Source organism: Hylaeus anthracinus, unplaced genomic scaffold (genome assembly GCF_026225885.1).
Source record: "Hylaeus anthracinus isolate JK02 unplaced genomic scaffold, UHH_iyHylAnth1.0_haploid 3, whole genome shotgun sequence".
NCBI lineage: Eukaryota > Metazoa > Arthropoda > Insecta > Hymenoptera > Colletidae > Hylaeus > Hylaeus anthracinus.
This window is the reverse complement of record NW_026535284.1, coordinates 13,268,922-13,292,059: the sequence shown is the minus strand read 5'-3', so window position 1 is coordinate 13,292,059 and position 23,138 is coordinate 13,268,922. Positions and strand designations below refer to the sequence as shown.

The following is a 23,138-nucleotide window of genomic DNA, read 5'->3' as shown; positions in this document are numbered from 1 at the left end:
TTAGACATAGGGATATTCGTAGGGTAGACAATTTAGTTTGTTACTATATATTCGAACAAAGGCAAAAACAGTTATGGCGGATTTCGTTCTTCCTGTTGGCGGTTAAACTTGTGTTGGTCTCGTGTTTGTCAGGTTAAGCCGGCATTTTAAAAGGTGTACTTGATCTTGACGGTTTGGTTTGCACACAGAAGCTTGTGGTAAGTAACTTAATTACTTTAACGTAGAATTCGAATATATTATGCTAGATTGATCGAAAAATATCACTTTTTTCGTTTACTATTGTAATCTACCTTCGATTTGCCCGCTGTATCGCGTATCGCACGTGGAATAATAACCTCATGACATCACGAAATTTGAATTGTTCGATAACCTCTTGAAATTAATCTATTCACGTAGCGTTAATTCCTTCTTTTATTCACGATAGAGTAACATTTCTACAAAGTGAAAGATACAGTTGTAAAGATGGTTAAAACAGTAGTAGAAAAAAGTAAAAATGGAACGACAAAAGATCTTCTACATACGCCGAAAGGCGGATTTGTTCAGAAGAAAAAGAATCAAAAATTTAAAAACACTTCGACAGGCAAAGTTGCCCTGATTAATGGATCAAAAACACAAAATAACGATAAACAGAAAACACCAGAAAAAAACAAAGAAACAAAGAAGAAGAATTCTCCAAAAGGTGACAAAAAGCAACGCAATCCGAAGGAAGAATTGCATAAAAAAAATGTGGAAGAAGGTGAAGAAGATGAGTCTGAATCCGATGAAGATATTAACGAGGGTGTTGTACTACCAGAACAAAGCTTTATGGAAGAAAGCAGTGACAATGAAGATGAAGAAGAGTCTGATGAAGATGACAGCGAAGAAGAGAAAACTGTAACAAATATTCTTGGAACCAGTTTAGCTGATGATACTGATGAAGACGATGAAGATTATGAAGAAGATGAGGAGGAGCTCAAAGAAAATAAGGGAGTGAAAATGTTTAAAGGATTAAAATCACTCAATGATAATAATAAATCTGTTAAGAGTAGTTCAGGCAAATCAGATGTTACAAGTGATGGTAAGGAAGAGGAAGAGGATGATGAAAATTCTGACATTGATAGCGAAGAAGTTGAGGAGGAGGAGGAGGAGGAATCAGATGACGAAGATGAAGAGGAGGGTGAAGAATCAACTCTTGGTTTAAAAGCTCTTCTAGGGAATAGTCTTGCTGATGATGATGAAGATGAAGATTTTGTTGAAACAAGAGAAAGTGATGAAGAATCTACTGAGGAGGAAGAGGATGAAGATGAAGATGATGATGATGAGGAGGAGGATGATGATGATGATGAGGATGAGGAAGAAGTAGAGGAGGAAATAAATAGTACACTTGACAGTCCTCAGCAAAATAAGAAAAATAAAGAAAAGATGAATGATTATTTAGAAGAAATAAAAGGAGATGAAAATACTATTTTTGTTGGTAATCTTCCAAAAGAAGTAACAAAGAAACAATTGAAAAAACAATTCAAAAAATTTGGTGATATTGACTCTATTCGTTTAAGAGGTGTAGTGGCAAAATCTTTAAATATACCTAAAAAAGTTGCAGCCATAACTAAAGATATACATCCAAGATTAAAGTCAGTTTATGCATATATTAAGTTTCATTCAAAAGAATCTGCTAAAGAAGCTTTATCTTTGAATGGTGAAGTATTTTTAGGAAATTATATAAGAGTAGATTCAGCTCTCAGTGCAGAAGAAAAACCTGATCAAAAGAAATCTGTATTTGTAGGAAATTTACCATTTAGTAAGTATAATGTCTGTAGTTACATAAGAATTATACATGTATAGGTTCCAAAATGTGTTATGTTTTCCAGATGTTGATGATAATACATTCAGAAAGCATTTTAAAAATTGTGGTGAAATAGTATCTGTGCGTGTAGTCAGAGATAATAAGACTGGAATAGGCAAAGGATTTGGATACATTAATTTTAAAACTGAAGATTCTGTTGCATTAGCTTTAGAATTAAATGGTACAAAACTTGCAAATCGAGAGCTCAGAGTAAAACCATCTAATGAACAAAACAGAAAAGGCAAAGATAAGCATGGAAAAAGATCACTTTCTGTAGAAGATGGAAACAGAGGTCCAAGTAAAAAACAAAAACACAGTCCAGAAATGAGCAAATCGGTAAGTATTATTATTTATTTTAATTTAAAAAAAAAATGTGAAACATGTTAAACTATTATGGACTTTTTTCAGAGACAGAACAAACAAAGTGCTTTGAAAAGAATAACTGAAAAACAACAGAAACTTGGTGGAAAACAAACTAGTCCACAACAATCAAAGACATTTCAAGGTCAAAAAGCTGATGGAGAAAAAAAGAAAAGACCGAATAAATTAGAGAAAAAAAAGAAAATTTTGGCAGAGAAACTTGCTGCCAAACCTAAGAAACCAACAAATTAAACGACATGGTAAAAATATATATTCTCGATTTATGACGTTCTTATAGTTTTATTTTTATTTGTACGACAGTGATGAAAGGTAACAGTCTGTTCTGATTGATATAAGAAAGAAGGAAATGATAGTAATTGAGTGATTTAAATGGGTGATATAATGTTTATAATACTTTTACCTATGTGTATTCCTTAAGTGTGAGCTGTGAAAGTGGAAGCAAGTATTTGATATCTAATAAAATACTATTTTTATGAATCAATAGTTTTTATTAGGTTTCTTATTTTTTGATGCAATTGAGACGGTAAATTGTTTATATTGCTTGACGCACATTTTAAACAAAACCGTTTTCCGAAATATATACTGCATCCTAGACATACAGGTTTATTACAAAAATTACAGTCACCACCGAGCACTAACACTTCTCCCCTGTTTGGTATACTAAAAGGATCTTTCATAACGTAACATTCTTCCGAATAAGTTATTTGCCGTGCAAACGGTGGTTTGGCACCTTTGAAATCGAATCGTTCTTCTAATAAACAATAGGTACACGTAAAGACTCCCGCTGTAGTTTCCTTTGACTCTCGATTTGTTGAAGTGGCGCCATGCTTATAATCACTGATACCAGGTTGATCCATGGTCGATGTACTAGCTATAGATTCCATCCTACAAAGTACAAGGAAGAGAAATACTCTATAATTTCTTTGCGTAATAAATTTATTTTATATTCTCATATTACAATTTTCTATGTAGAAACGGAGAACTATATAAACTAAACAGTATCTCATTTATATGCATTATTTTTTATTAGCGGATACACTTTGTTGTTGCAAATCTTGCGGCCACCATAAGGGCTTCGATACATTTAGTTTATGATCCGATATAGTAAGAGATTTTGCTTTCAAGGTTTCCGCGATTCGCATTAAAGCTAATCCGTATTCTTTTTCATTTCCCCTAAATTTACCTACTGCATTGCCAGATTCATCGACAATTTTTTCGTCGTACGAAAACGATTTTGTAGGAAGCTCTTCAAATAATAATGGCATTAAACGTTTTCTTACGACACCAGTGTGATAAGTACGCGCAGTAAGTTCTTGACCAATATAACAACCTTTATGAAAACTAATTCCGTGTAAATAATCACAATTAACTTCTAGAGGTAAGGGTTTTCCTGGTGGTAAATCTTCAACACCTTCGGGAACTCCGAGTTTATAACGAAATGTTTTATAACTTAGTATACTATTAGAAACAAGCACATCAGAATTCAGATGTTTTCTTATTTCATTACTTTCAATGTTTGATTCTGCTAGGATTCTGATACCTAAGTTCGAGAGTCTAGGATCTTCGTACATCATAATATTATTTATCACTTTTCTCGATTTATTATTAAGACTACCACATGGAAATATAAAACCTTCAAGTTTTTGTTCTCCACTATCAGCATTTTTATCACCAGAATATTGTGTAGAATCAAAGAATACCCAAACATTCATACTGTCTCCTAAGGTGTCTATATCTATTTTTTTCCTAATACGATACATTTTTAAATGTTTTTGCAACGAATCTACGGCTTCTGAATCGCATTCAATGTAATACACATCGTCTTCCTGACTCTTATACACGATAACATCGTACAACACTCTACCCTTAATATTTAGAAACAGTGCATACAAATTAGCTGCTCCTTCGTTTAAGTGCTTCATATCATTCGTAATCAATCCTTGTAGAAAATCTGAAGTCTCTTTTCCTCTAATTCGCAATAAACTCTTAGTTTTTAGATGCTCTAACACTTTAGCCGAAGACTGCAAAGAACCGTATCTAACATACTGTTTCTGAATTTTTCCAAGTTTATCCAACTTGCAGAGTGGTAAAACAAATCTTTTAAGACGGACAATCATTGCACCAAATTTCACCAAAATATTCGTGCAAGTCCGACCTTTGTAAAGAAACACACGCAGCCAATATAAAATGAATATAATTTTACTGATTCTAACCTCAAATCACTTACTATCATTATAGAAAAAAAAAATGTTTGGAACCAAACCTTACGTTTTTGTTCGTTTGGACAAGGATATTTCACGAAACTCCTCCGTCAATGCTCCGTGTAAATTTCAGTTAGAATTCTAGCTTTTGAAAATTACATTGATATTGTGATTCCATCACTTATCGAATAAGAATTTGTATATATGTCTACCTTATGCGGCTGCACTAGCAGTCAATAAAATAGTTGTTATCCGTTCACTAGCGCCACTATGATCAAATGCTCGAAACATACAGAGGTACTGTTGCAGATAATGCAGTTTCGTAATTGTTTATTAAGTAGGGTACTTATCCTTCGAGTTGAAGTAGAAGAATAGTTCGGGTTGTGATCGTTAGGTGGAGATACGAATACTACAATTCCAGCGGCGCGGTAAAAAATAAATTAGGAGTTACTATTTATTGAATTTGTAATTCATTTTTTATTTCAGATACATTCTTACCCTAAGTTTAATACATACATATTGAACTGAGACATATAACTCACCTATTCCTTTTTCAGACTAATAATACTCCAATTTGTTACTATATAAACTTTATTTCAATTTTGTTTGTTTCAGGATTGACAAGTATCGCAAAGTTTGAATAACATCATTCACCGCTTCAAGAAAGGGAAACGATATTTGAAGAATTTTTCGAGCGGCACGAATCCGTGTCACCGTTCGCTGTCGAAATGACGAAAAAATTAATATTTGACGACAGAAAATAGCGATAAAACGATAAATGATTCTGTATTCGTTATCAAAGCACAAGGTGAACATATTTTTGCAAGATACCGGAACTGATCCATGTAGGCGAACGGTCGTTCGATAACGAGAGGTACTTTACTCGAATAATATATTCGAATCGAAAAGTTCATGGTACGGTAACATAACTGGGAATCGAATAACATCGAGATTATTGCAAACGAACGACGTTTTGTATAAAATTTGCCCAACACGTCAAGTATATAGGAGTAGCGTCGGCAGACGCAGAGGGAAAGGAAACCGAGTTGTGTGACGGGTTGAGTGCGCCGGCGTCGCGGGGGAAGGGAGGGGTTAGTGGCTCGAAAGGCGATGATGCGGAAGGGGAGCCAGGGACGAAGGGAGGGAGACCTGCGCGCGCATTCCAAACGCGCGTCACTTGTAAATAGTTCTATTCTCGGTAAGAGAGCGCAGCCGAGCCGTGAGTCCGCGGCCGACACCAGTCGAGGAACAAGCTTGCGGTTGACGACCGAAGCGTTCGTGCACAGTATTCGATACACGAGTTCGGTTCGGGTCGAGTCGGCTAGTGTATCGCAAGTCGAGTCCTCTCGAGACCATTCGATACCGCGACACGATTCCGTTTCTTATCGCGAGCGCCGATTAATATCGCGTGTGCGTTCGCGACGGTGTCTCGAGTGCCGCGGAATCATGATTTCCGCGCCATAGAATCGGAACTTTTTTCCGTCACGAGTTTGAGTGTCTGGGAACTTGGAAAGTGTACGCACGCGAACCAACGAACGCGGTACCTTTTATTTTCCTCTCGTCTTTTCGCATCGTTGGACCAGGAAACATGTACTCCGACGGTCACGAGGTGGACGGCAGCTGGGTGCTGCGCGTGTACGTGACCGATCTTCAAACGGAGAGAAGCTTGCGAGTAAAAGGAGAGCTGCACATCGGCGGTGTCATGCTGCGCCTGGTCGAGGATCTCGGTGAGTCTTTTGAACGCTCCTTTGAATATTTTCGCGGTTTCCGCTCATTTTTTTTTTCGCGCCAATGAGAGCGGTCCTAGGTGGCGCGCGTGAATCGAACGTTCGAACGATACCTCTCGATTAATTTGAGACACGTGATAAGCGAATTGTCACGTGATATTTCGATATCGCGCGGGTGGATTGCGGTGGGAACCGAATACGAAACTTAAGCAACGGGTGTCGGATTCTTAGCTAGAGGTCCTCGAATCGTGGTTCTGGCCTTTCAAAATACCAGGTAAAAATCGCTTGGGGAAGTCGAGGGGAGTTCGGCGCGTCGTGGCAGCAACAAGTTGCGGGATTATTAGCGTTTCGCTGGCAGCAAACGCGACTGTTCGGGATGTGTCGTCTCCCACCAGAACGCGAAGCGTGGACAGAGAGTAGAAAAACTGGACGGTCGAACTAGTTTTCGCTATGACGACGGAGATGCGGCCAGCGACTCCTTTATATGCTAAAGGGGCTCCCACAGGCTCGCGAAGGGAGACACGTGAGACAGCCGATTCCCTATGGCTCGCCGCACGTAAAACGAACACCGTACCGGCTACTTTCGTCGTAGATAAGCGTAACCGCGCCGGTGTCTGATTCCGTTGGTAAATCGCCACTGGAGAACGACTGGTTCTCTGAATAATACCATCTCGTGGACCTCCTGCTTCGCCTGGACCAGTTCTTAGCCTATTCTAGCTAATAGTACCCTCGATTACATGAATCCGATTTTAGAGTTTTAAGTTTACTTAGTAACGATAGCCACTATTTGTCTAAGACTTCTACAAGGTCTTAGATATTCGAGAATATGAATTAATTAGAAGGTCGTTAGTATCGACTATCAGAGAAGCTCACTATAAAATTCATCGATATGGCGGTTCAGCCCTGGTAGACTGAAGATATTAACAAGCCAGACTAAAACGAGAGCTACTATCGGCCAATACACGGACGAATTAACCACGTCGGGAGCAGGATAGTTCCAGCCCCGGCGAATTAGCCAATTTCGATCAATTGAGCGAACGGTAGCCCACGTATAGCGTGCACGGTCGAATAGACTCGAGGATATCGCAGGTCACGTAGTAGCCTTGCTGCAGCTGTCCTAAAAAGATACCGAGTAATTGTTTTGCAAATTGTCCGTGAAATTCACCGACGACCCGACCTCGATGATAGCCGACTGTTTATTGCTAGCAGTTTATTTCCGGTCGTAAGCGATACATCAGGTCAGAGGTGAACTGGTGTCGCCCACGATTGCGCAGGACGATAGGAATTCCCATGGTGACTCTCGATGGGTTACCTTGATCATTAAAAAAAACTTTGAGTAACGATAGATAACCTTTTTTTGCATTCATGCCACTAGAACGTTGTTTCTCAAATTTATAATCAGATCTAAGGAGGATAGAAAATACCCATTTACACTACGCCGCTATTTTTAATATAGATCGTCTATAACAAAAACAAAAATATGTTTGTACTCTACAAACAGTGTATATTCAAGTACCGTTAGCACCAATTTTTTCGGTCACGTAGTTTCTCCGCGATTAATTCCCAAGGAATCTCCATAACGTTTCTTCTCTAATATATAGCGAAAAACGCCAACCTAAACTCGGCCGCCATTTCGACCAGAAACCAACTCGCATGAAAAACCGAAAATACAGTTATCCTCTGCAAACCACGCGCATTAATCTACCATAAGCTTAACCTCTTCGACCACGCAGCTTCAGTGCGATTAATTCCCGAAGAACCACCATCGCTTTCCATCTCCAAGATGGCGTTATCCCTTAAGTGGATTCAAAATAGACCGCGTCCATCGGTTTATTTTCACAACGTCGTTTACGCTGGTCGCGGTGATTCACACCTACAACGGATATCGGTTTCCCTTTTTCATCCGTTTGCAGCTTGTTTGTACGAGCTAGCATCGCGCGGTATAAATTCCCAGCGCTCTCAGGTCCGCCTTCTATCAGGCATCAGCGTATTTTGGGCGGTATCTCACGAAGACGACGCGGTTCGCTCTCTCGTTTTTCTCCCGCGGCGCGAGCAGTGAGGCTTATTTTAACTCGGCGTTTCCTCCGTAGGATTTTTCGAGTCAGCCTTCTGCCCCGTCGCGTCGCCCCGTTCTCCAATCCCAAAAGGGCCTTGCACCAGCCGACCTTTTATCCCTTCATTAAATCTCGTCTCCCCCCTGTAAACTAAGTCAGGCATCCTCTTTTTATGCTGGCGGTAAATCGGACGGAACAACGATCCTGTGAAATCGTCCCGAGCCCCGGTTCGTTATGACCGTGAATGTAAATTCGCCGCGAGTTTTCTTTGCTCGATTTCCAATTCCACCTTGGATATAGTTGCGACATGCAGTCTCACGTAGGCGAAAAAGTTTATATCGGAATGCTTGATTGGTACGGTACATATATTTAGCGATAAGGGTCTCGTAGTATCTTGATCTAGAAATATATATAAGTTTGAATCAGGTGTAGGAATTATTCCGGGACTCAGTGATAGCCTCGATTCTGTTTTATATCTTAAGGGTTGTTCGTTAGGAAATTGTGAAACTTGGATGTATCTTGATCTGTTGTGCAAATTATCAAGCTTAGCGTAATAATTTCCCACCATCGATAACATGAATCCTCGAAAGGAAATTCTTTCTTCTTTTCGATTCACAAATTTCTAAAAGTTCGACGCACTTTCGTCGAGCCACGGAGGCACCGCCACCCCGGAACGAACGTGGCAGAAGACTACTTCCGGTGAAAGAGAACTCCAGCCACGGTGTTTACTCGTTGCTCGCGCGAGCAACGAGATAACTCGTATCTGAGAGATATGCCTCTTCGGTGTGTAATAACGATAATTCTACGCTAGCGCCGATATACCCACGCTTCGGTCGACATGACGCTTCGACAGGTAGGCCAATCGGGGCGTACAGAAATCTTCATCGCGAAATTGCGAAACTCTTTATAGAAGTGAGATAATGAAAAAAAGTCCGATTGCAAACGGATATTTGTAGAATGAAGGAGAAATACCGAGTCTAGGAGAAAAAATTGATTTAATTTACAGATATCAGTAGCGAAATATTACGTATATTTTCCTTGTAAATTTTCTAAGCCAGAATATTTCTCGATCACCCTTCTCTATATTTTTCTACTCGTTGTAACTGTTTGCGGACTCTGTGTATCTCGCTTCAGTTAGCAGTTGTGCACGGAGGCATAATTTGTGGCCATGGTCCGTACACGAATTGACCGATGGCGAGCGTTCAGGTACCTAAATCTCGATATCGGCGGACAGGGAGCAGGTAAAGAGGAGTCCTGGACCGAGCAAGAGCTTTTGTTACGTTGGCCCTTTCTTGCCCTTCCAGCTTGACAGGTTACCGTAGTCGTACAGGTGCGCGTTCACCGCCTTCGAACACGGTTGTCTCGTGACCGGTGGGTAAAGCCCTACGTAAATATACCGGGTGTTCCAAATGTTAGTTTTCCAAGGTTATCACAGAGTCGGATGCAGAGATAAGTTTTATTTGATTGGTAGATGCTCAATTCGATCGAACACTTTTTACTTATCCATTCGTTCTATGCAATTCAAGTTGTAACTTTTATTTATTAAGTAGATGAAAAGTCGCATTGGTAGGTCACGTTTATGTATATCAAAATTCAGATGCCACTTTGTTTTCCTCGTCTCGATGAAACATCTTGCTCTTAACACGAAGATTTAGTTTCAAAGTCTATTCCACTTCGATCATCAAAAAGTTGACATTTCCATTCCACTCTCGGCTTTCTGCGACCGCGGAGAAACGCGTTCCGACGTCCGATCGCTACACCACGTTCGCTCGCCACTTAAACGGACACGAGTGCTTATAAATGGCGCATTTAAACGCGATACAAATGCATCGCTGCATGCGTTACGGGACACCTCGCGGAGATATCTTTACGATTGGCTATTCAGGAGCCACTTTTCGACGTAATGCACTGGAAATGGAACGATCGTCCTACATCCTGGTGCGTTTTGTCGAAATCTGGTTCGAACGGTAAATGAAATCCGCGAGAGAAGTTCGTATTTCAAGCCTCGGAACCTTCATTAAAATTTCTAATTTATGTCCGATTAGTAATGAATAAACATTTATAATGTATCCAAGTAAATATCTCGTCCATTTCTGGCGCGCGTAGGTGTTGGTATTTCGCGCGATTACGGTTGAGAACGGAAGGTTCGATGATCCAACTCACGGGCGCGAAATATAGGCAGAAGAAAGGCGCGTGACTCTTTGCTCGCATAATTAACGTTCTCGGCTGGACAGGTGCGCGTACGCGGGCAGACGTAGATCGCGAAAGAAGTCGAGGACTCCGAAGTACCGTACATCAGTAACTCGATGACAAGACTACATTCTTCTTGCGTTGCTTCTACGAAATCGATGGGGACCCTGCTCCCAGCGGTCACGTTGGCAACCTGGACTTCGGGATAACGAAAGTCCCTTTAATTAACGTATTATTATTCGCTGTTCAGAAATTACAATTCACGCGTAGACAGCTAATTTCAAGATTCGTCAAAAAGCGCGATAGAAACGTTTTATTCCGAAAATTCAAATAGTGCAGCACAGTCTGAAATTTTAGTCTTCTTATTAATTATCTTGTATCGAATCTGGAACTCTCCCAACTATTCAGGAATTCAATTTTCTGAAAGTCAGAGGCGCCATCTTGTTTCCTCTTTTGCCTCTCGTCCTCTTCAAGCCTTACACGCAAGGCTTACCCGTAACCATTCTATCTCAAAGTTCCCAAAAACGCTCCTGGAAGCTACAGAAATCGCGTGTCTAGTATCGCGCAGGAAAGCAATCGCCGGGACGGCTAGAAGAAAGGTGACAGGCCCGCAGGTGCCGATGTTTATAGTCGGTTGCGACACGTACCATTCTGTAGGAGGCTGGACGGCAAGGTAGGAAGAAGAAAAACGTCAGGAGGTCGGTGAGGAGAGAGCGAGAGCGTGACGAGCGCGCGCGTGGGCACTCACCGACACCGCCTCGCTCGCGGATTTTTACGCTTTGGCCGATCGACGATCACGTCTTCCACGGAGGCGCAAAGTCTCTCGAGTAAGCTCACCGTTCCCCGACTTACTTGCCGGAGAGCGAAATAAAGAGAGCGAGAGAGCCACTTAACTCGAATTATACGCTCGGCTTACGTGTACCAGCTCGGATTACGCTTCGTAATTTTATATTCCATGCTACCTCCTATTCTGGAGAGCACGGCTTTGTTGCGGAATTGCGTCAACCTCTTCCGAGAAAAGAGAAAAGAGACATTCTGAAGCTCCAATTAAATTCAACTCGGAGGTTCCACCATATTCTTACGTGGAAGCATCCTATCCCTTCAGGGTCGATTCTTCGCACTCAAACGAATCGAAAAGTCCTTTTCCATTTTGCGATACGAGCCTTCGTTGTCGAGATACGAGCGGTCGAAGTTTGCGCGCGATCAGCTGATCGAGATAAATTGGTGCCCTCCAAGAAGATGCACTAGGACTCGTAACTTTAGGCCCTTGCATCTCAGTAACGAGGGGTCGAATTGCAAAATGTTAAGGGACTTTTCGGTTCCTTTTTGCACGAGTAATCGATCATGAAAGGAACTCCAACTATCGAACAGGGTGCATAACTGATAAAATGCACTGATCAAATCTCCAAGTATATCAACACTCGGATCGTGGAAAGGTCGAACCGATTGGACAGGTTTCGGTGAGATTGTTCCTTGGCCGAATTCTCGCGAGCGGCCTCGTCCCCGATACCGGTCATTTCTCTCTTCTCGCGCGGTTACCAGGTGCAGAAGAATCGAAGGCACTTATTGTAGTGCACCCGGGCACCGTTTCGCCATTTGGAGGCAAGGTCGGTGTTACGGTACTCGTACGAGGCGCGCAAGGTTCTTTTACCTTGGTGAGGCTTCGCGTGATCGGCGTGCCACCTTCCTGCCGTTAACACGCAGCCGATTATTTCCCGTGTATCGCTCCTGATCGATCATCCTACACCGCTATCTTATACGTGCATCTGGAACCAGGTTACCGCCTTGTTATCCCACTATCCTGAATACCGCACAATCAGCGGTAATGGGGGTGTCGAAACCATCGCGTATAGAATGTTAATTAATCCTACGTCGCTCGCGATTCATTCTGCAACGCCACCACTCGGCTGAAGTTTCTTTCAATCACTAGTTTAGGGCATTTGCTGGTACACAGTGGGTGTAGAAAGTATCCTCTATATTTGTTGAAGAAATGTGTCTAATTTAAATCATAGGCTTCGTGTTTCCGAATTAATTCTTCCTTATAAATATGTACGTTTAAATTAGACAAATTTCTTCGATATATATATGTAGAATACTTATATATAGGTACGAATACTTATGGGACTGACAGTAGGTTTTTATAAAAATAGTAATATCCTCACCGAAATAATAGATACTGTGTGTTAAGCAGGCTTAGAATTTTCTCAGTATTGTGGCCCTTGTAATTGGTTCGTTCGATAGACATATTTTTCATAGTTGTGTTTGCTGTTAAATACGTCAGATAAGCAACGGTTGTAAAGAATAATACTTCGATAACATTCATACGCATATCTCCGATAAGGCCCTAACGCCCATACTCGCGAGGATTGCAATGATAATTCATGGACAGCTAGTCCATTACAACAGGAAGCCTCAGACCTATTTTTCATCGCAAACAAATTTGCGCCAGAGCCCCCCCAATTCTGACTTTATTTTAATTTTATTAGTCACCCTCTGCTGAAATACTTTTTATCTATCCTCCTCTACGCAAGCTTGCTCCTATTCTTGATGTATCTGCGTCTCCTAAACGTGTTTTCGCAAAAATAAGCCCCCGCCAGTCTGGCTTAGCGTATCTCCCAAGAGCGTATCGCTTTGATTGTGGAAACTAAGAAAGCACGAAGGATTCAGGGGTCGCGATAATCCTATTTGCTCGGGACACGGAATCGGGGGCGATATCCCCACGGGCCAAACCCCCTGTCCTTTCTCCGAAGAAACTTAAGAAGATTAGCTACCACTCTCCGCGGAGAATTACAGGTCGTACCGGTGAAATCCCGCGACCGAATCCCCAATTTAAAGTCGCGTAGAGATCGCGCGGAGAAATCATAGAATCCTTCTCTATTTCTAGCAACTCCGCGCGATAATCTCTCGGTCTAGCCTTGATCTCGCCGCGAACGATACACGATTAGCCCGCGATCGAGAGGAGGGAAGGATGATAATTGCTTCGGTGCATTATCGATCATCCTCCAACCGGTAAGTAGGTATGCTAATAAGTTACAAGCGTCGCTGCTCGATACCACGCCGATAATAAGTCTCGCCCTCTTGCCGATAATCATCGATCGCGCTAATTGAGAGGCATTAACGGACGATCGGTATGAGTTGTCTCGCGAGGCAGCGATTTTTGGGGATTTCTGAGGCAGGAGTCTTGTTACCATTGAGAAAGGGACGGAAATTTTTGTATTTTTATGTTTCTACTCTCACCCACAAAAAAAAAGTAGATAGAAAAATGCCCAAGGAGTTCTGCCCCGTAAAGGATTAAACGAAGTTCCACTGGTTTTCTAAACTCCATTTTCAAGAAATTGCTTCTATGGATTGGGTGTTAAGGCTCTCGAAGCCTCACGTTCCTCGCAAGATAGACCCACAGCAATCACTAGCCACTACTATCCTATTCGCAGATCTCCTGGTCCAATTTCTCCAGTTTTAAATAACCCCGCAACCTGTCCAGTCCGCGAGTTAATTAATCTTTGCTCCATACTCCATTAAGGAAACGTTCAGAGTAATTCACGAGGACTTATCGAACGATTTATGGCAAATCTCGCTGTATTAACGCTTCTTGCGATAAGTTAAACTTTTTCAGAGAATTGTTATCCTCCTCGAAGTACCGCGTATTGATTAACTCCGCGTTCCATCAATCATTTCGCACATATTTATCCACGTGCATCCTCTTTTATATTTATCCCTGTTCTCGCTAGCACGAAATAAATGTTTGATCGTGTAGTTTCTAATAATCTATAAACAACGTTTAATCACAGTAGAAATTTTCAAGAGTACCAGTCTGGCGGTCAACGTGTTAATAGACAAAGAAATTTGTATCGATCAGCGATTAGAGTGTAAACGTTAACCCGTTCGCGTTGAGGTAGGCGGAAGCGACGTGAAATTTAAATCTCGCCATCGGGTTTCACGGGTGGCATCGCCAGAAATTCCTGCGTCGCGTTTGTCGGACCAACACGTCCCGAGGAAAACGATACAACCGGCCGCGGCGATTTATCGTCGCTCGTTTGCGAGGCGGTTTCCATCTTAGCGTTCGTTTCTTTCATTCGCCTTTTTCCCTGGATTCGGTGAGTCACCGTGATACGCACGCTTTACGCCAGTTTTAAGTTACACGAGGCTCCGCGAGATCCTCTCAGATATGAATAATTCCCTAGGGCGAGAGCAGTCAGTTTTTAGCGTTTCACAGTCCGACGAACGTACTCGACGGGTTTTGTAATTGGCGGGGTGAATCATCCGCGAGTCAAAGAGAGAGAGAGAGAGAGAGAGAGAGAGATAGGAGTCCTTTTAAATAAATCGAGAACGAAGGATGCATCGTCGGGTGACTAATTATCTCGGGAACGGAGACGACTCTCAGACGAACGACACTCGAACGGAATAATTGCGACTGATGTAAAACAATTTCGTCCTTTCGTTTTCCACGTCCAGCCACCCTTGACTTTTAAACATTGGTGAGGATTTTTAGCTCCGAGAATATACTTTGTCCTCTCGAGATCGAAGAAAGGATAGAAGTTATGACGAAATGGTTTAAAGAAACACGAGTGCTCCGAGATAGATGACTTTGGGGGTTGAATCGTGTTCGGTGTGAAGGAGGAATTTAATTTCGTCTACGAAAGTAATTAAAAATCATAGGCAAGAATAAACCTGCAGGAACCAAATCAATGGAACTAATAGTAATGACATGGAACGAATCGAATAATTTTTCTTAGCCTTCGGCACGAAGCATTTCTTACTAAAACTATTTCCAAAGTTTTCTCTTTGTGAATCTTCTCGCTTCCTGAATTCTTTCGTTTGCCGTTAGTTTCGTCTTTCTCCCTGAATAATGTAGTCGAACGCGCACCGAACCTGCCGTTGTAAGACTGTAAATCGCAATGAAAGCTTCGCAAGTTCAATAGTACCGTCGTTTGCACGCGCCCACCGAGATACAGTTTTCGAGGGAGTTTGTTCGCCAGCCAGTTGGCGACGTTCCAACGGCGACGACGGGAACGCAAAAAAGTTGAGCCAGCACTGACTCATCGGACAGCTGTTGATTCACGAGTGTTCGCCGTCTTTCGGAATGCCGGGTGAAATCGACGGATGCGATTTTCCCGAATCGTAGGTTAATAGCAATCATAGAGAGAGAAAGCTTGAAGAGCTTAACTAACTTAAACAGGGGAAAATACAATTTTAGATCGCGTCATACCTTGAAGCATGAAGTGTCACGCACTTTAACTTGAACACTTGAAATATTTCTTAACGAAGCAGAAACAAAATTGCACCGCAAGAAATTATAAAATGAATACCAATTAAAACGTGACTTGGAGTTATCGTTATATATTATTGCACATTGCTCGTCTTAATTGACCGAGTTTGCGGGAATTTTGCAACTCTGTACCGCGAAAGTGACAAACACAGCTGACGCAACGAGGTTTATGCTTAAGTGACGCAGCTCGTATATCAACGTTACGTCACGAATGCTTACAAATTACCGTCCCCTCGAATTCGGTCGCCTGGCATTTTTCTTCTCCCCTGGACGACTCAGCAGGTCTTGCGAAACGCTGACGAATCTAAACAACGCCGTGTCGAGAAAGTCCCCTGAGAGTCGTCCGTTCGAACAAACGGTCAGACTGGAGTTTAAAGGGTAGAAGTATTCGAAGAACTCTGCCCCTGGTCCGCGCTCTTTCGGATAAGATAACCGGTTCGATATTGTTTGGAGTCGAACCGAATGGGGTCCAAGCAGCGATACCGCGGCCATAACCCGTGATACTTCCACTTATCTTCATCGATTGCGTTACATGGTTCCCCAAAAGGCATTCTTCTGGACTCCAAACAGAGCCGAGTCGGAGCAACTCGTGAATGGGCGTGATTTTCTAAAGATATCAAACGAAGAAACGCTCTGACAGCCTCATCCGCGCAGTAACCAGTCGTTCGACGCGATGATCTTTAAATAGGACTATTTAAAGTGGCTGTTGCATGGAAGAGACCGGAGGAGGTAACGAGAATTGCCGCCGGTGATGGAAACAGAGCGAAACCTTGACTGAGTGACTTCATTATTGTGGTTTAACGGCACGAAGGACGAGCCTTATAAGGCTTCAAGACGGTTCAACGAATTCATGAACTCATGCCTACGCAGACCAGGAATGTTCCTCGTTGACTATACCGAGTTTCCTTTCCAAATCTTGTTCTTTCCACGAACGTGTCGATACAGAGACGATAGCTCGATCAAACAGGGGATAAACTCTGCTGGAAAGTTATGGAGACACACCTCGAAGACCTACTTCAAGGTCGCTCCCTTTCAATACGGAAACCACCGAAGGAAATTTCCTCGATGGCCAACCACGGGCGCGACTCGGACAATGACGAGATCAAACAGCCGCACCTCTGTTAGCATCATCCTCGCGGAGCCTAATGTCTCGAAAAATGTCCCGTCAGCGTAAGACGGTGACATCATTTCATTGGCGAACACGGAAGAAGTCCGTTCGACGTTTCGCTACTCGTGGCAGGAAGGAAGGAAAAGGAATTCCGTGTACGAACGACGATCGATGGGGCACTGTCTCAACGTGATTCTTTATATAGAGTCTCCTTGGAAAATGTTACAATTGTAACGAAACAGCTGTTGCGAGGATCGCGTTCCAAAGAAACCTGGAGATCTAAAAGTGAATCTTGGAATTCCAGTGGGCTGAAGTCAGACTTTAAAAGAGAGCATTTCGAACCAACGTAAAGAGATAATCATCGTACACAACGAGCCTTTTCAGTTCTAAAATTGTTCTACGCTAGGCCCGCCTCGAGGATCCTCCACGCTGAAGCAAAACGGAGCAGAAATGATCGACGATCCACTGTATCGTTACGCAGGCTGTTGTTTATCTCGCAGGATCCAAAGTGGCAATTAACCCCGTCTCCGTCGAGGGTCGCGATCGATTGACAATGGACTCATAATTTCAACATCGGCCATGCGCAACAGGTCGCGAATAAATTTTCGTTGGTGCACGCTCGCAAAGAAATGACCGACTGCGCGCTCCGATTACGTTCGCCGATCCTCTTCTCGCTAATCTCCGCTGTGGAGGATCGCTTCTGCGAAGAGCGACCTTCGCGATAGTTTAATAGCCGATAGGAGCTCGTATCGCTCGAACTCTCTTCTTTGGGAGCGCATTATTCTCGGATTTATTCTCCCGCGTGTCCCGAATATAGAACTGGGGACGCCAACGAAAGGAGGTTACTCGAAACAAGCGAAATGAATGGGCCAGGTCTGTGCCAACGTGGGTGTAGAATTCGATGGAGAATAGAGATAATTGAGCCGCTCGTTGCATAAATCCATTAACTCCATAAAACAAGAAGTTGAGAAACGCGATGAATTATAAAAAGTTGTGACTATACCAAGTGCTTTGACGCTTTTTAAAATTGTTCAAAAAGTGTAGTTAAAAATACGTAAAATGTCGAACGTGGGCAGAAGCGTCGATTCCACTCTCCCAGCCAAACTGCGCCCGTCTCTTCCTCGTGGATCTATATAAGGCGAGCTTTCTCCGAGTCGTTTAAGAAGTCGTGACGACGATTTCCAGGCCTAATAGACGACCGAACAATACCCTAGAAGCGACGATCGAGACTCGCAGTCCCCGACTATAATAACGCGCCAACGGAAATCTCCTCGAGTAGCTGTTGATTGGTGCGAGGCCGCAATTTGCAAACGGGCACGCGTAGGTTGAGGATTGTTTCAAAGCCATGGATAGGAATAGTTGATCTGGAGCACGAGGCCGACCGAATAACCAACGACATCCCCTGAAACAGGAGTCGCTTGAAACCGGATACTGGAGCGGAAAACGTCTGCATTTGACGAGACTTTGGCATTTGTGGACGAAGAGCGATGCTGAGAACTTCATCGCGCTATAAAAGCCACTGAAATAGACTCTCGGAACGATTTGGAGCAACGCGTGTTGCACCTGAAGATGTTTCAGAAAATTAGGACTTCCAAGAATCGAGTTAACTCGGGTTTTTGGAAGCCAGCCACCCCCGTCTGCCCCGCTCTGTTGTTCAATTTAAACAGAGCAGACGTAATCAATGGAAACATCGAGGCAGACGTTATTTAGCGCCGTGCTGAATTTATTCGCGTAAACAAACCGTTTCCACCGCGGCGATAAACACCGATTTATAACCCCATCCGCTTTGTCTTCCAGGAGATTTGCAATGCGCGAAACCCAATATATCGATCTTCTCGACGCCGTAAGTCGACTCTCGACCGACCGTGGCATGTACAATTATGACTGATGTGTTCTCCATCGCGCGCATTGCGACCGACATTCGATCCTCGGCCAAACATATCCAGGGGGTCGCATACCGTACCATTTGCTCTCAGGGACGTGCCATCTTCTTCTGTAACCTGGTACCTCGGGTTCTTTTAATCAATTCCTCCTGGAAGAATATCGTACCACTAGGTGCTTTAGAAACCTAGAAAGTTATATCCAAAGCCTACTATTCGCTTCGATAGATCAGTCCTCGTGCTCATGCACACGTACACTTATGTTTCTAGAATAGCAACACGACTCTCGTTAACTCGAGCGAGCTCTTCGCATAATTGACTGAACGAATCGTTTGAATGAGCTCACTGTGAGGCTTTTCGAATCCCTCCGTTTCTCTATCGACCACGTTCGATTCTATACGGATGTCGAAAAGAAAAAAAAAAAAAAAAATGCGCACAGGCTATTGGAGTCACGTGCGCCTCGCTCGATCGACTTTGCCCGACCTGGCGGGTTCGCATGAACGGATCTTTGTCCGTGCCTCCTTGGCAGAGATGCTGCGCCGTAAATACGTCTATCCAGTTGTTATCGTTAGCGTGGCCGAGATCGCGAATCGCGTATCGCGATCGATTCGGAGCGTTGCGACACTCGCTGCGGCGGTATGCACTCGTGCGAGACGATATTTCAATTTATTTCGCGGCTGGAGGAAGTCGGAGCAATCTGAATAAATAAACTCGCTATGCAGATGGACTGAGGTTGATGGTGAAATTCATGCTTAGAGCTGTGGATTATTTAATAATTACGTTTTCGATCCTGGTCTTCGGCGAAAGGGATATACAATCGTTGACATGAAGTGGTGGCAAATGGAAATTTAAATGTTAAAGGAGTGAAACCAAAGTGTTCTTAAGATGTAGTTAGGTACACTGTAATATGACCATATTTCTATTTCATCTTACTACAAGCGTGAATTGTGTCCCAACTTTGTATAGCATGTTGAATATTATGTACGAGCCTTAAATATTCACGATGCATATATCGTGGCATTGCAATACTATAATAGTCGATTACGAATATATAGGAAATTTCGATCGAAGGTCTAGCTTCCTCCAGGAGACGATTATCCTGTAATGGGGTCGATTTTCCCCAAAATATTACATGCACCCAAATCCCATTAATGGCAGGAAGAATGATTCACGCCCACGAGGTCCCATCCTTCGCCCCACGTTGCATGTTCCCGTCGCTTGTCATGGGTTTTGCCGCGGAATCGCATTATTACGGTCTGTATCGGCCAAATTGCGCTGGTGGTTAAGCCGCCTCGACCACGGGAGCTCGACATCCTCCAAATCCATCGACTTCTCCACTGCCTGTCCACTTTTCCGGCGCAGAAGCGGATGACTCAACGTTCGCGATTTCTCGCAGCATCCGTGTGCGTGGACACGCGCACGCCTACCTGCGAATTGCGAGGTCTGAAACCTACGTGGCCCTCGTGGCTGCGAAACGAAGGCACCAGAGGGGAAAGGTCCGTGGCAGACGCGAAAGAGGAAGAGACAATGGCACATTGTGCGTCGTCCGGCCTCCTGGTGCACGCACCGCATCCGTTTCTGATCTGCCACACACCAGAACACGCGTGCACGTACGCTGCTCGGTTTAAACATAGCCCGTGACGTCAGCTGCGCCTGCCCCGAGTCACGCTTGCTAGTTTCGCAACATTTTCGAGCGTTCGAGGATCGACGCGACGGTCCATTCCGCTTCTGGAATTAAGATTACGAGGAGGATCCTTTTTAGGAGTCCTCCGAGATAACAGATAGAGACGGGAGGGGGTTATTGGGTTTGGCGAAGACATAATTTTATTAGATCTTTATTTTTAGAGACCAGTCAAATAATTTCAATCGAACTTAAAAGGAAAACTTAAAATAGAATTAACACGTGGGCCACGACCCACAAAACTGGGGGGGTAGTTGCTCCCAGAACCTGGAAATCAGTCTCCCTCGGACCTCAGTTCTACCAAAAACGTCGTATACGTCGATCCCACCCCCTTATCCTCAATCTTTTTCCCCCGAAACACTGCAAGTTTCACCTTTCTAGCTATAGTCGTCTTTTTTTCGGACGCGTGAGTCAGTGCATCGATCAGGACGCAGTCGCTCCCCTCGGTTCCTCTATAGCGAAGGAGTTTATCAATCCGGGGGACAGTGTGTACGTCGTGCATAGGAGTAATCGACCTTTCGCATGAATGGCGTCATTGACAAGCTCGCGGGATACTTTCCCCCGTAAGAAGCGCGCTCGGTTACGCAACGGATGCGCTTTGTCGCCGCCGATGAAACGTCGCGCGTATATGAAAACGTCGACGAAGCCGATGAATAACGCGCCGCGATATTTCGCGGAAGGACAGGTGCGACGAAAATTTGTGGAGGCCGTAACTTCGTTCGCGGGGATCCCATCTGACCGCCGTAAAAGGAGTAATGCGATTCCGAGCTAGGAAAGCACTTTGTATCGCGAGACGTGAAGCAATCTCGACGGTCGTACGATTTGAATACGACAGGAGGCCGCGTGACACGATGGGGACGACCTTGCGGCTTTAGGTACCGTGGACGAGAAGGTATTCGCCGATGGTAGATCCTTTGCGCGAGTTAAAGATCCACGAGGTGGAGGAGGTACTCGGTGAGTCACAGTTCAGAAGGTACACCATGCATCGAAATCACTCAAATGCAGAAAGTAATGTTGTTTCTTTCACATTAAATTCGAACAAATAAATTTTATACGTTTTTATTTTTAATCAATTACAGTCAGTCTCATGAGTATTCGTACCCTCTGTGTTTATCAAATGACTTTGTCTAAATTAAACGATGGGTTTGGGATGGATTTCCAAATGCATTTTTCATTATATGTATATATACAAGTGTGATGTTTATCAATGTACATATTTATAATGGAACATTTATTTGAAAATATCGAACCTGTTATTTACTTTAGACAAAGTTTTTTAGTAGACACAGAGGGTACGAATATTTACGAGATTGACTATATGTAATCGTCCCCGTTATCAACGACCTATTTGCTATATACTGTGCAAATTTTCAATACCAGATCGATAAGAATCAACTGGTACACGGTGAGCTGATAAACGATAAACAAGTATTGACGACATGGTTCTGGTTTCTCTAATATTTTAGGTATTGTAATACGCGATTAGGTCATCGCTGGACTGTTTGAGGACGAAATCCGTTTTTACGTGTTCTGTAATTTCGGCTGTGACTCACCTCGCCTCGTGGAACCTGTATCTCAGAAAGCGCTTCGTATATTTTTCTCGAAAACACATTATGAAACCTTGAGCCACGAAAAATGGCACCGGGTCGCCGAGATCGAGGTCCCGACCGTGGCACAGATTATCCACAAAGCATGTTTGCGCTCTTTCGATCGAGATAAATACGTCAGAACTTGGCGAAATGGTTTCCATCGTGAGCGATCGAGACTCGTGTAATATATCAACGCCTCTTAAGCGTATTCTTTCCGTATCAACCTATCATCGCGTGATCCATGCAAAATTGTGTCATAAATCTCGCCGTGTCTCCATCCCCGAAACATTGAATACACATTCGGTGGCTTAACACGTTGACTGCCAGACCGAGTGTATGTAATTTTTAAATTACCTGTCCTCGGTTGTGGACGTCAGGTCTGAAAGGGTTAAACCACCTATATCCCACACGAGCGTTTAGAATTTTCCCGTCTGAAGAGCTGTTTTCCATTCAAGGCAATTGTCCCTCATATGGGCTACCGTTTCCACGCCGTTGCGAGCAGAGTTTCTCTGTGCATTCGCAATTTCGGTGAGTGCATAGTCGTGTAGTCATACGCTGCAATCGAGTCCGGCACGGGATGCACGTTGCATTCCTAGGGTCTTGGCAATCCGCCCAAGTGCATACCTGGATTACCAGCCGTTGATTTCCCTTGTTTGTTTTCTTTTATTGTTTTTTTTTATTTTATTTTTTTTTTTTTTTCATTTTTACGTCCCACCTTTCTTCCTGCAATCTCACCGTTTATCTCCCCGCTGATACAAAGCGCTGGGAAGTCGTTGCACCCTCGACGCTCCCTTCTCCGTCGACGCAAAGAAGCTTGATATTCTAATGCTCGTTAACGGGATGGGCAACTGTGTATTCGCGGACAGGATGCTATGCTTTATCTTGGCCGAAACGAGGTCCGCGACGCGATTAAAACAGGGAGTGCATGTTGAGTATTCCAGCGGCCTTCGCTATGGCGCGTTGCATATTTATTTGACACACTTATGCTTATGAATAGACTGCAGATTTTATTGCGTTTATGGCTTATGCCAGCGTAGAAAGTATGCGCGGAACAGGTTGCAGGGCGATAATATTAATAGTATGCTTCGGACACGTTCAGAGGCGTGTTTTATTCATTCTGGTCGCGGTGAAGGTATGTCGGAGAAACTGGGACTGCACGTAATAATAATAATTAATTTTCCAATCATAAAAAATTCTAGCCAATATTAAATACACAACGCGATATTTTACGTCTTCTAC

The 23,138-nt window shown here is 43.3% G+C and overlaps 3 protein-coding genes across 4 annotated transcripts in view; 2 read left to right on the top strand and 1 right to left on the bottom strand.

The window, feature by feature from the left end:
- The first annotated feature begins 51 nt into the window (after positions 1 to 51).
- Positions 52 to 2,680, top strand: LOC128894109 (RNA-binding protein 34-like). The gene is made up of 4 exons (XM_054155576.1): positions 52 to 197; positions 425 to 1,777; positions 1,848 to 2,158; positions 2,231 to 2,680. Exons 2-4 carry the CDS (start codon positions 463 to 465, stop codon positions 2,432 to 2,434), a joined length of 1,830 nt encoding a protein of 609 aa, XP_054011551.1. The 5' UTR covers positions 52 to 197; positions 425 to 462; the 3' UTR covers positions 2,435 to 2,680.
- Positions 2,681 to 3,111: 431 nt separating this feature from the next.
- On the bottom strand, positions 3,112 to 4,637 carry LOC128894122 (putative transferase CAF17 homolog, mitochondrial). 2 transcript variants are annotated; one of them, XM_054155598.1, is made up of 2 exons: positions 4,467 to 4,637; positions 3,112 to 4,358 (listed from the first exon to the last, which is right to left on the bottom strand). In XM_054155598.1, exon 2 carries the CDS (start codon positions 4,318 to 4,320, stop codon positions 3,220 to 3,222), a length of 1,101 nt encoding a protein of 366 aa, XP_054011573.1. In that variant the 5' UTR covers positions 4,321 to 4,358; positions 4,467 to 4,637; the 3' UTR covers positions 3,112 to 3,219. The 2 variants fall into 2 exon arrangements, with proteins under 2 accessions (XP_054011573.1, XP_054011572.1); XM_054155597.1 differs by having other exon boundaries at positions 3,113 to 4,358; positions 4,472 to 4,636.
- A 1,119-nt stretch (positions 4,638 to 5,756) lies between these two features.
- The window catches only part of LOC128894102 (unc-112-related protein-like), a 47,140-nt gene continuing 29,758 nt past the window's right edge, over positions 5,757 to 23,138 (top strand). The window contains exon 1 of the mRNA XM_054155570.1: positions 5,757 to 6,131. Coding sequence (XP_054011545.1) covers positions 5,993 to 6,131 — 139 coding nt within the window. The 5' untranslated portion in view covers positions 5,757 to 5,992. The remainder of the gene's footprint in view (positions 6,132 to 23,138) is intronic.